Source organism: Myotis brandtii, unplaced genomic scaffold (genome assembly GCF_000412655.1).
Source record: "Myotis brandtii unplaced genomic scaffold, ASM41265v1 scaffold658, whole genome shotgun sequence".
NCBI classification, from domain to species: domain Eukaryota; kingdom Metazoa; phylum Chordata; class Mammalia; order Chiroptera; family Vespertilionidae; genus Myotis; species Myotis brandtii.
The window spans coordinates 3,501,788-3,515,008 of NW_005370558.1; the positions used below are offsets into that span (position 1 = coordinate 3,501,788).

The 13,221-nt window shown below is 47.5% G+C and overlaps 1 protein-coding gene across 2 annotated transcripts in view; it reads right to left on the reverse strand.

The window, feature by feature from the left end:
• ASTN2 (astrotactin 2) overlaps positions 1-13,221 on the reverse strand; it is a 668,892-nt gene that overhangs the window by 312,328 nt on the left and 343,343 nt on the right. For both annotated transcript variants that reach the window (XM_014528918.1, XM_005880933.2), the window contains exon 11: positions 5,922-6,088. In XM_014528918.1, coding sequence (XP_014384404.1) covers positions 5,922-6,088 — 167 coding nt within the window. The remainder of the gene's footprint in view (positions 1-5,921; positions 6,089-13,221) is intronic.

The following is a 13,221-nucleotide window of genomic DNA, read 5'->3' on the forward strand; positions in this document are numbered from 1 at the left end:
TTACTGAGCCTATTGTCTTTTTGCATCTAAGACAACATGCCTGAGGGATGTCAGTGTAACTTGTAACTTCCCTCTTTCCCCTTTTTTCCAGATCCCCTAGGGCACAACTAATGGCACCAGGGCAGAAACCACAAATTCCTCATTGCTATTGTTAGTGCTAGTGTCGTTAACTGTCTGTTAACTATCCTGTACCCACCTATATAAAAGAAGCATGTGTCTATCATTTTACTTTTTATCCAATCCTAGAGGTTTGTTGCCCGTGCTCCCCTCCCTCGCCCCTCGCTTGCTTTGCTTTCTCCGCTTTCTCCGCCTCCCTAATCTATCACCAATGGATTTCATGTAACCCACTTACATCTCCTCTTTGGATGGAATTTATAAAACTAAGTGAAAAGCTGCCATTTTTCGGAGTACTATCTCAATATGTTGAGAATCTGTTTCCCGGCAATTGTCGACAGTTTGGCTCAAATAAACTCACAAAAATCCTTTACAGGTTTTAAAGTTGTTTTTTGTGTGTTTGTTTTGTTTTTATGTTAACAAAACTTTACTTGTGTTTAGACAAGAGCACGCTTTCCTTAAGCCTTGTAGCAACATCACAACACGGGCACTCTCATTGCAACCTTGCCTCCAAGGACCCTTGACCAAGACCCCATGAACATTTTAGAAACGCCAGGGCCTTGCCATGGATCTTCTTACTCCAGATCTAGTGCCTGTTCCACTTCAGCACAAACAACTTCTTCCAATCTGCTTGTTTTTCAAAGAGAAAACTGGGACCTACAGAGAGTGGCATTCATACAAATTCTCACAGCAGAGTATTTATTTATTGGTTCATGTAGTATTTGCTCTCTCATTCATCCCTCAATGGTTTATGGAAGCAATGAATTACTTATTGAAATGCCTAGATTAGAAACTACTGATTTTTAAATAGGGAAGGGAGTCAGATACTAGAAAAAATAAGAATAGAGGAAAGTGAAGGGCAAGAAGAACTCAAGGAACTGCACATCATATAGATGTGGACCATTGTTAGGGATGGAGGTGAGCACTCCACTGCCAGGCAAGAGAGGAGCAGAGGCTTCTGAGCTCTCCTGGCCTGACACCTGTGAGAAATCCCACCTGGGTCAGCAGGACAGGACCTTCTGTGACCTAGGGGGTGTGGCCACCTACCACATGCACCCCACTAACCAATGTTGCAGGAGTCTTTCTCATTGAAAGGCCTCAGGATCATCCCAATGTTACCCAAAATGAAGTTTAGTGAAACTCTTCTCAGGCAAGGTGCTATCTGAAGACTTCACTCATGGCAAAAACTTAGAGTTCTAAAATAGCCATTTTGAAAGTAATGTACTCAAGGGTATTCTTTAGAAAAGAAGGAAGGAGGGAAATGGAAGAAAAGGGAAGGGAAAGGAAAAAAAGAAACATAATTTCATGGAGAACTTTGGGCTAAATTATATAACATATTGTAGTTACGCTAAGACCTCCCCCCCCCAAACTTTAAGAAACTCTAGTATTTCAACAAACACTAAAAAAGAAAGAAAACATCACTAATTAAATTTGTCAAAATAATCATGTAAAATATATCATAATTTCAAATATATTAAAATGTGGAAAACATGGGAACTTTAGAACCAAAGAAATATATGTCCCAACACTGCAGGACTTGTCAGAGCCTTTACTACCCCCAGGTGCACTGTGAACTTCCAAGAGGCAGTGTCAGAGTGCAGTCTTCCCCACATGCGCTTGGTCACCAAGCTTCCCTTTTTTATCTTTAAGCAGCTCATGGAACTAATGACACACAAAACCCACATTGCAAAACTCCTATCTGAACAAATGGATGGACTTGGTACACGTTTACCAGGTGTCTGTGAATATGTCCTACACCTGAGCCTTTCAAAATATTTCAAACAGCGGAGAACGCAAGGTTGTAAAGTTTCATGAGAACCTGGCATGTGGATGTTCTATGTTAACTATGAGAGGTTAACTGTTGTGTTAACTATGAGAGGTTAACTGTCCTATGTTAACTGTGAGAGGTTTAAATTCCACATCCTTCAATCAGAAGTCACAGGGGTGAGAGCTCACGTCTAACCCAAAAGTTGGAGAGCACCATAAAGCAAGTGCCCCGCACCCCTGCATCCAGTTACTAAGAGTCATGTTCAAATCGCTGTCTCCATTCTCAGCTTTCTGCTATTAGAGCAGGCTTAGCTTCGACGATGAAAATAAACAGCTTCTGGTTAACGACGTGTATAAAACACATGTATTTATCTCCTCTCCCTCCTAAAATCACTTCAAAATGACATTAAACAGAGATAAGCTAGTAAGGACTATTTGAGGATGGGCATGCTCTGGGAACCCATGTTTTTAAAGTACATTTTCATTACATGTTTAATTAAATTACAGTTAAACACATTAAACATTCAAATTAGAAGACAGAAGCTAGGGATACTGTCTCTCTTCACCTCTTCACTGCCTGTGAGGCCTCCAGTTACCTCCTCTAAAGGATCGAAGTAACACTGATGCTTAAGAAATGTTGGTGACGTTCCTTCTATAGGCATATAGCAACGGTCGGCAAACTCATTAATCAAAAGAGCCAAATATCAACAGTACAACGATTGAAGTTTCATTTGAGAGCCAAATTTTTTAAACTTAAACTATACAGGTAGTTTGCTTCTTCTTTGTAGCCATGTCAAACAGGGCACCTAAAAAAAGTTTCATTTTATAATAATAAAGCCACCAACACAAAATAATTACAATTCTTAAATTGATGACAAAAATACCTGTAGGATTTGCAGCTGGTTGGAAAAATACAGGTAACTTTATGCTTCGAGTAGGTACTTTTGTCACTCTCGCGCAATTTGCGGACGCGACTAGCACTAACCACTGCACAGTGAGACTGCTGACTGACCGGCTCACTCAACTCCTGCATGAATCGCGCGCACCTCCCCAGCACTGTGTGTCCTGCGGCCTGCTTGCGCTGCGTCTCCCGTCACCTGAGTGACGGACACCCCCCACTTCTTCTAATGCCACTTCTTCAAAATAGACTCGCCCAGGCCGAAAACCAACTTATGCGAAAACCGACTTGGCTCACTTTGGAGGAACTTGGCCTGACTAGGGGCTAAGAACCAGGGCAGCTAGCCAGAAGTCCCATCTGCAAGAGGTGTCAAAATTTCACGGAATGACTTAGAATTTAAGGCCAAATGTAAATGCATCTCTCCTTTGCAAGAGGGTCTTGAAGGTAGAAATAAAAAATGCAAAGCAAAATAAGACAATAAAAAGTCCTGCTTTGCATACCCTAACCCTACTCAGTAATTACTGAGCCAATATTTAAATAGTATCCCCTTGAAAGGAGGAGGTATTATATTACCCAGTCCAGGGCAACTGCACCTCTCACCCCTGTACCTCCCACTCCTGCACCTCCCACCCCTGCACCCCTCAGCCCTGCACCCCTGTGGGGCTCAGAGAAGTCTTGCTGGGGAAGGTGACCTCTGCACCAAGACTGGAAGATGACACAGCTGTCCAAGGTAAAGAGACACACAAATGGTGAGGGCACAGAGGGGAGGGGACAGGCCGAGGGAGCAACGTTATCAAAACACCAGAAGCTGAGGCCGGGAGACCTCATTCAGGAGGAGGAATGGCTAGAAATGCTGCTGGGAAGGCCGGACTGGGAACCACCTCCCTAGCCCTGTTAACTAAGGAACTCCGCTTAGCAACATGTTTTTTAATGCTGACAGTATCACAGATGTCTCCATTTCCACCTCTTACCACCGCCCTCCTTTGCCCCACTCCACCCCATCCCCATCCCACCCCAGGCCTTCATCAGAGAGCACCTACTATGTGTCAGGTCACCCAGCAAAGATGTAGGGCACTACGATACTAGCCACATGACCCTGGGCACAATCCCTAACCTTGATGGAGTTTCATTAAATGTAAAGGACCTGCACTCTTCACAACCATCCTCATAGTGAGGTCGATATTATGAAAACTGTAGAGCTGAGGAAAGTGAAAGTAGGGGTCTGAGAGATGCAGAGGTGGAGAGCTAGGACCAGAACCCAACCTGTCAGTCCCCCTTGACCATGGCCCTGTGCTGTGGGTAGCTGCGACCTCAAAATCTACAGGTGCTGTTGCTGCGTGGTTACTATTGTTATTTGCAACAGAAGGACACCTCCCCCGAAGTGCACAGGGGGAAAATAACAATGATAGAACACCACTGATTCTGTATTCAGCCTCGGATCGGAGCCCATGCATAATTTACTCCACTAGCTCTGCAGTCACTTAAGCGCGGGAGAGCCTGCTATAAATTCAGGTCTGCATACAGTAATTTATTTCTTATTTATTTTACTGACACATATCCAGGACTCAGGTGAGCTTCCCCCAACCCCTGCTGCAAGGCACCTGCAGCTCAGGTGGCACGGGGGCCGAGAGGGCGGCCCTGAAAATAAGCCTCACGATGAAAACCGGACCCCACAGATTAGAACCAGGCAAGGAAATTAATTTTCTCTTGAACCGAGATGAAACGCATACCTACTCCCCCACCCCCTTCTCCGTAACACGCGAGGCTGAAAAGGTCGTTCTGTGCCTTTATCCTCCGTTGCTGTCTAGTGATGCACTGAGCGTGCCTCAATGACTAACATTCTCACCGACCACGGGATTATTTTTCTGAGTCACAGAATGTCAAAAGGTGAGGAGGTTTTCTAATATGAAGACCTCATCAGAAAGAGAGCAACGAGAGGGAAAAAGGCTGCCACTTTCTTGAGTGATTGCTGAGGACCAACCAGCATGCTAGATACTATGTATGTCGGGGTAACAACCACTGAGTCCTCAACGTAGGCATCGTTGTTCAAATGTCTCATTTCATAGGTGGTCAAACTGTGGCCCAGAGAGGGAAAGTGACTTGTCTCAGGCCACTCAGCAAGTCGGTAGGTGTGTGCCGCTTCTTTCCGTCTCAAACTAAATTAAAAACTCCCTGAATTCTTAGCTTTTGTCTGCATGGCTCCCTTTCCGTCTCCCCACCCCCAGTTAACCATCCCTATAGACAAGGGCACTAGGGCAGAGAGAGGCCAAGCCCTGCACCTGGCACTGCTACCTTCCTGCAGACACAATCGTTGGAACCTGGGCCAAGCCCATGCTCGTAACACCACACCTGCTGATTTCTTAGTGCCACCCCCATGGTGCCTGCACTTGTCTCCTAACTGCACTACCAGGCTTGCAGGGGGATGCAGAGGGGCAGGAGGCATCTGCACAAACTAATTCTGACCCTAGGATGCAGGCTGCCCATGGATCACATTATTGTAATTATTAAGTAACTAGAGGCCCGGTGCATGAAATTCGTGCATGTGTGTGTGTGTGTGTGTGTGTGTGTGTGTGTGGTGTGTGTGTGTGTGTGTGTGTGTGTGTGTGTGTCCCTTAGCCTGGCCTGTGCCCTCCTGCAGTCCGAGAGCCATTGGACATCCTTAATGCTGCTGCAGAGGCGGGAGAGGCTCCCTCCACTGCCTCTGCGCTCGCCAGCCATGAGCCTGGCTCAGGGCTTCTGGCTAAGCAGAGTTCCCCCTGTGGGAGTGCACTGACCACCAGGGGGCAGCTCCTGTATTGAGCGTCTGCCCCCTGGTGGTCAGTGTGTGTCATAGCAACCAGTTGTTCTGCCGTTCAGTCGATTTGCATATTGGCCTTTTATTATATAGGATTATTTATGCTTCCTCCTAATAAATTGAAGACTGAGCACAGAGTAGGTGCAACAAATCTTAGGTAGTTGAATTCCTAGTTCAACAATTATGGTTTGGAAGTGCAGAGGTTATGTACACTCTTGCCTTCTACCTCTTGGGCTGCAAGAGCAGAGGCAGAAGGTCGGGCCCGGCCTGGCCAAGCTGTCTTTCCAGACCTTGACTCCGTATCCCCTGCCCCTGGGAAGGGAGTGGCTGGGCCTGGGCAACACTCACCCGCAGAACATGAAGATGGTGCTGGAGGTGGCATCGTAGGGCAGAGGCAGGGCCTGCTGCAGGCACAGCTGCTCGCAGCCGCCGTTGAAGCCGTCAGAGCAGTCGATGCCTTTGGAGTGGTCGTAGCAGCCGGAGCCGTCCTTCATGGGCCGCAGCTCCTCGGGACACTGCCCAGAGAGAGAGTGACAGGGAGTTATGGCCGAGGCGGCGGCGGGTCCCATCACACCCTTTCCTCCCACCTTCTGAAAAGGTACATGAAGTTCCCTTTGGCCAACGATAGCTGTGTGGCCTTGGTCAAGTCCCTGCACCTCTCTGAACCTCAGTGTGCCCACTGGGACTTTTGCCAGTATCTGCCTCGTAGAATTGTGAGAATGAAGAGAGATAATGTCCCCGAAGTGCCTAGCGTGGGGTGGCTCATGGGCTAACCACACGACAAATGTTAGCTGCTGTTAGTATTGACATTGCTGGGAACATCATCACCATCGTGCTTATTGTAATTGTGAAATTAGGTCTGCTGCTATAAAGGTCATTTAGAGAGGCAGCTGGATGCAATTTAAAGAGCTTCTACCCAGTATGAGTTTCCATTCAAGCTCATCCCCGTCTCCCTGTGTGATCCAGGGCAAGATACTCACCCTCTCTGAGCCTTAACTTCCTCATCTGTTAAATGGGCTGAAGGTGGATCATGAAGATGTATACTTTACTTCAAAATTTGGCACCACCTTGGTACCCATCAAATGTGAGTTCTCTTCCTTCCTGCCTTAAATCTTCCACTTCTCCACTGCTGTGCTCGGAGCCCTAAAGGAGATGCCTGCATACTCCCATCAGGAGGCCTTCTAACCAACTTGCTGGTCTCCAGCCTGCCCTCCTCACACCGCCCTCTGAATGGCCGTTGGAGTGATATTTCTATATAGCATCACTCTCCAGCTTAAATAAAAAAATGATTTTTAAGTGACCACAGTAACCTGAATCTTCCTTAAGCCGACAGTCCAGGTCCTCCACCCAGCCATGTGCACGTTCCTCCACGTCACCCAACGGGTGCCCTCTGGACCCCAACAAACCTCAACGATCCAACCCTGAGTGGCTCAGACAAATGCTCTTGTTGGTGGGCCTGGCGCCTGCAAAAGTGCGCTGTGAACGCAAGATCTTGTGCTGTAGGGACAACTGGCTATTTCACTGAGTTCTCTGCCCTTTGAGGAGGCTGAGCTCATCTCCACTCCAGCAGCTGGAGGAGTCGTTGCAACTCTCCTGTGTGCGGGAGAGACGGCGAGGCACTAAGTTTTCATTTCAGTCATCCTGCTGGCATTTCCTGTCCACAAAGATGAACCCGCAGGGCCCAGCCCTCCCCATCCATCACTGAACACAGCTGATTAAAACGCCTCCCCTCCCCGGTGTACTCCCCCCTCCCAACCAGCTCCCCGGTGCCTTCACTCTGAACAGCATCAATAACAACACACACACACACACACACACAGAGATTAATTTACAAAAACCACAGCAGCAAACAAAAGGTCAGCCCTCCTGGAAATTAAATTTTGCTTAAGAAGGATTCATAATTACAGATGCAGGACGGAGTTCTTCGAGACATTTGAGACTGGCGCCAGGAAGGACGACGGAGAAAGCAGGTTATAAATGGCCTTTGTCAAACTGCAGAAAGGTTATAAGACTGGCCACATTTTGTGCTTAAGAAGAAAAATCAATTTTCCATGTGAGCAAAGTGCTGTACATATTAATACGAGCTCAGAGGAAGCCTCTGCTTGTCTGGGAACACTTGCTGGTAGACATGAGGGCACCTGGTCAAGGGGTCATTTAGAGCCACTGGCTGGTCATGGGGCTGGGTCTGTCTGTCTGTCTGTCTGTCTGCAGACACTCAGGGATGTAATTTGGATGGAATGACTGACCTTCTCACCAGGTGACGAGAGATATCTGGGGCAGGATATTATAGTTCTCATTCCCCGCGTACACCCTACCACTTTTGTCTTTTCAAAAAGCATGTTCTATAAGCCAGGTATATTCTAAACACGTTACCCATTTTTACTTAGTTAATCTTTCTAGCAAACCTGTGAGGTAGTGTGGTGCTCCCAAAGGTATGTATGTCCCTGTCCTACCCCCTGGGAACTGTGAATGTTACTTCTTATGGTACAGTTTTGCAGGTGTGATATAATTAAGGCCCGTGAGATGAGGAGGTCACCCTGGATTAGCCAGGTAGGTCTGAAGGCTGTCACCAATGTCCTTATGAGAGAGGCACAGAGCGATCACACACACAGAGGAGAGACTACGTGGAGGCAGAGCAGGGATCAGACTGATGTGGCCACAAGCCAGCAAATGCTGCAGCCACCAGAAGCCGGAAGAAGCAAGGAAGTATTCTCTCCTGGAGCCCTTGGAGGGCAGACACCCTGCTGACAGCTTGACTTCCAGACCCCCAGACCTGTGAGCGAACACATTTCTGTTGTCTTACACCACCCAGTTCATGGTACTTTGGTGCAGCAGTCCTAGCCAAATGCAATGCTTTTTGTTTTAAGCTCCTTGATTCTGGGGGTCATTTGTTACGCAGCAGTAGATAACTAATACAGTGAGATAAATGTGTCACCTGCTTAGCCAAGTGCTCAGCAAGTGGTAGCTGCTGTTTTGAAAGAATTTATAAATCTAGTTTAAGAGATAAGAAATACACATACCTGTCAGACAAAGAACTAGTTATAAAAGAAGCATAAAGGAGTAAAAAGTGAAAACTCTGCTGAAATGAATGACCAGGGAATATTGGGGTAGGGAGGCCTTGGCCAGGGAAGTCTTGGAGGGCAGAGATGCCACTGGAGCAGAAGGGAGATGCCCTAGGATGCTAGAAAGAAAAAGCTCAGAGCCCTTGCCCAGCCATCACGATGCACTTGCCTTGTGACTTTGGAGCCTCAGTTTCCCTCTTTACATGGGGGAGACAGCTTGCAGACAAGACTATGCGGACTGAAAGCAGGTCTAAGTTTCATATAGGCTTTAGGACACTGAGCACGCAGGCCTCAGCTCCCCAGCATTGGGGACATCAGAGCCTCTCTTGGAGGCATTTCTGGAGACTAGGAAAAAACCAACCTGACAGGCACTCAAGAAATGAATACAGTAGGTACATGTTTAATTCTTAGAAAGCTGCCAAACTTTTCCGGGGTGGCTGCACTATTTTTTTAAAATATATTTTTATTGATTTCAGAGAGGAAGGGAGAGGGAGAGATAGAAACATCAATGATGAGAGAGAATCATTGATCAGCTGCCTCCTGCCTGCCCTCTAGAGGGGATTGAGCCCACATGTGCCCTGACTGGGAATCAAACTGTGACCTCCTGGTTCATGGGTTGATGCCCAACCACTGAGCCACACTGCCCAGGCATGGTTGTACTACGCTAAATCCCCACCAGCAGTGCATAAGCAATTCGGTTTTCCCACATCCTCATCAGTATCTGATGCTGTCAATATTTTTTATCTTAGCCACCCCGACAGGTGTATAGCAGTATCTCACTGTGGTTTTAATTTGCATTTCCCCAATGGTTAATGATGCTGAACATCCTTTGTGTTTATTTTCAGTCTGTATCTCTGCGGTGCGATGTCTCTTGCCCGTTTTCTAATTAGATTGCTTGAGGTTTTTTTACTGCTAAGTTTTGAAAGTTCTTTATATTTTCCAGACACTAGACTTTTGTTAGACATGTGGTTTGCAAATATTCTCTCCCCCACTCCGTAACTTGTCTTCAAATGAGCTCTCACAGAGCAAATGTTTTTAATTTTGATAAAATCCAAGTTATCATTTTCTCTTTTATGGATCATACGTTGGAATCTAAGGACTTTTGGCCAAGCCCCAATCCCGAAGATTTTCTCATGTGCACACGTGTGCGTGCGTGTGTGTATGTGTGTGTGTGTTCTAGAAATATCAATAGCATTTTGTTTTACGGTTGATTCTGTGATGAATTTGAGTTCATTTTTGCATGAGGTGTGAGGATTACATTGAGGTTTGAGATTTTGCCTATGAAAGTGTACTTGAGCCTGGCTGGGTTTCTCAGTGGTTAGAGCATGCCCCTCGGACTGAAGGGTCGTGGGTTCGATTCCCGGTCAAGGGCACATTCCTCAGCCGTGGGTTCCATCCCTGGCCCCAGTCGGGGCATCTGCGGGAGGCAACCAACCAATGTGTCCCTCTCACGTGGACTCATTCTCCCCCCACCCCTCTCTCCCTTCCACTCTGTCTGAAAATCAATGGAAAAAATATCCTTGGGTGAGGATTTTTTAATTTTTTATTTATTTATTTTTAAATATATTTTATTGATTTTTTTACAGAGAGGCGCAACCAAGGTACATGCCCTTGACCAGAATCGAACCTGGGACCCTTCAGTCCGCAGGCCGACGCTCTATCCACTGAGCCAAAGCGGTCAGGGCGGTGAGGATTTTTTAAAAAAAGATAGTGTACCTGCCAGCACCCTTTTCTGAAAAAGCGCGCCCCCCCCTCCGTTAAGTTGCTTTCGCACCTCTGTCAAAGAAACACACTGAGCTCACCTTCCTGGCTCATTTCTGGGTTCTGTGTGCTCTTCCATGGATCTCTGTCTCTGTTCTCCCACCAACCCCACACAGTCTGGGTTACTGTAGCTATTTCAGTCTAGAAACAGAGTCGACTGAGTCCTTCCATTTTATTCTTTTTCAAAATAAGTCTCACCCATTGTAGCTCCTTTGCCTTTCCACATACGTTTCAGAAAAATCTAGTCTATATCTATTTAAAGAATCACGCTGAGGTTCTGACAGAGATTACATTAAACCTTCATGTCGATGCAGAGGGAACAGAGATTTCTCCTAGAATGATGATGTCTAAGGACAGTCTGTCTTGTTAGGCTGCCTTTCCTGGCACTTTGGCTGAAGAGAGCAGGCCTTTGGAGTTGTCGTCCCTTTTTGTTTTGTTTGTTCTGGTCTTTGCCAACTGTGTTTCGGTTGCTGGTTCCTTCCACTCCAAATTTGGGACATGAGGGGAAGAAAGAAATTCCAAAGCACTGAGCACTATATCTTTCTTTGGGTCCCCAAATCCCTAGCTGGCCTGCCTTCTTTTCTCCACTTCCCACAGCCCTATGTTTGTTTCATATGTAACCTACAGGCTTTTTAGTTGTATTTCTTGGGAAGAATCGAGAAAGGACATTGACTCCCCCAACAGCCTGTTTTTGCACAGCCCTAGAGCTCAGAATGTATTCTTACTAAAAAAAAAAACAACAACATTTTTTTTGGCATTTCTTTAAGGAAGAATATAAGATAAAGAAATAAGACCGCATGTGACTTTCAATGTCTAAAATATTTACTGCAGGGTCCTTACACAAAAAAGTTGCTGATACCCGCCCCCCATCTCCTGCCCTCCCAGACTTCAGCCTAGGCCAGTGGTTGGCAAACTCATTAGTCAACAGAGCCAAATATCAACAGTACAACGATGATTGAAATTTCTTTTGAGAGTCAATTTTTTAAAACTTAAACTATATAGGTAGGTACATTGTTATTAACTTAATTAGGGTACTCCTAAGGATTGGGAAGAGCCACACTCAAGGGGCCAAAAGAGCCGCATGTGGCTGGAGCTGCAGTTTGCCAACCATGGGCCTAGGGAAATGCATCTTAAGTTTATTCCAAGTACAGCTGGAAGGCACTGGAGGGCTGTTGGCAGGGGAATGAGGTGATTTGATTTGCTACTTTACAGAGATTACTGGTTAGTGAATTCAATTATCTGTAAGCACTTTATTAGAATCATAAAAGGGGGCCTGGGGAGGCAGGCCCTGGGGGACCAGGAGTGGCTAAAGAAAGGGGCAGGTCTATCTGATGAGGACCCCCCTCCTTGGAGGGCTGCTCCTTTGCCTGGAGGTTCTGCAGTAAGTAGATGGGAGAGCTGGGCTCTAACCCCCTCAGCTGGGCTCCAGGACTTCACAGTCCCCACTGGGCTCCAACCCAGACAAGGACCCACAGAGGGACCCTGGGCCTGGGTCCCTGAGCCTGAAGGCCTTGAAGACTGAGAGGGAAGGGGCACCCAGGGGATATCCAGCTGTTCCCATCACAGGCTGGCCCTCCCCCAGCCTCCTCCATCCCCTGAGCCTGCTCGCCCTCTTTCCCAGCCCAGCTTTGCATCAGGACCAAGCCATTTGTTTCTGTTTATAATTATGCATTTTAATGTTCATTAATTATGGAATGCAAATTGCTCCGAGTGCAAACTTTGTAATGAGCTGCTCTCCCATCCCGCCCCCAGGTCTAGAAGGTGGGCCAGCTGTTCTGAGCAGAAAGGAAAACAACCAACTTACAAAGCAGAAGTTTCCCTGGGGCCTGAGGCTCTCCTAGTATATCAGCTTGGAAGACCTCCGGAGGTGCTGGAGGAGAGCCCTGCCCCTCTCCCGGGCTCTGGGGGACATCGGTGTGGACATTCTCTGGCACCTTGGGCCTGAGGGGCAGGGTGTGGAAAGAGCTCCAGCCTTGAACCCAGCCCCTTGCAGGCTCACACTGAGCTAGTCACTTGGTGTCTCTGGGCCTCAGTTATAACATCTGTAGACCTGATCATGACCAAACCATCCCCAGAGTGGGAGTGGCAGACCAATGGATGCTGGAGAGGAGAAGCCAGCTCCCATCAAGCCTTTCATGGCAACGATGAAATGCGACAAGGCGGCAAAGGTGAGGTTAGATGTGAACGAAAGGCTCGGCACACCGTCAGCCACTTGGGATCCCGCAGCTGCGAGGGAAGTCAGCTACTTCCTTCCTGTGTGTCGTGCCTCTCCGAGCCTCAGTCTCCACATCTCTACACCGGAGAAAAGAAGTCCTGCCGCCCTGGGCTTGTGAGAGAACCAAACCAGATCCAAGCCCTGCAGCTGCGAGGGAAGTCAGCTACTTCTTCCTGTGTGTCTTGCCTCTCCGAGCCTCAGTCTCCACATCTCTATACCGGAGAAAAGAAGTCCTGCCTCCCTGGGCTTGTGAGAGAACCAAACCAGATCCAAGCCCTGCCCACAATGGCAGGGCCTCAAAACATGACTCTGTGGTAGATGCCTTGTTACCTTCCCCCAAGTGGGAAATGCATCCAGGAGCCATGGGAGGGGACCCCACACATGCAGACGGGGGAGGAAGACGGCCATAGGCAAGTTTTGCTCTTCCCAGCAATGTTCAGGTAGGACCAGCACCATCCTGTTCGCTTTGCAGATGAGGGAACTAAAGCCCCAAGAGGCCAAGTGAATTGCCCGAGGCCACACAGGAAAGGGGAGTCTCCTGTGTCCACCTTAAAGGGTCCCGGACTGCCACTAGGTGCTCTCTCCTTCGATGCACATGGAGGTAGCGGGC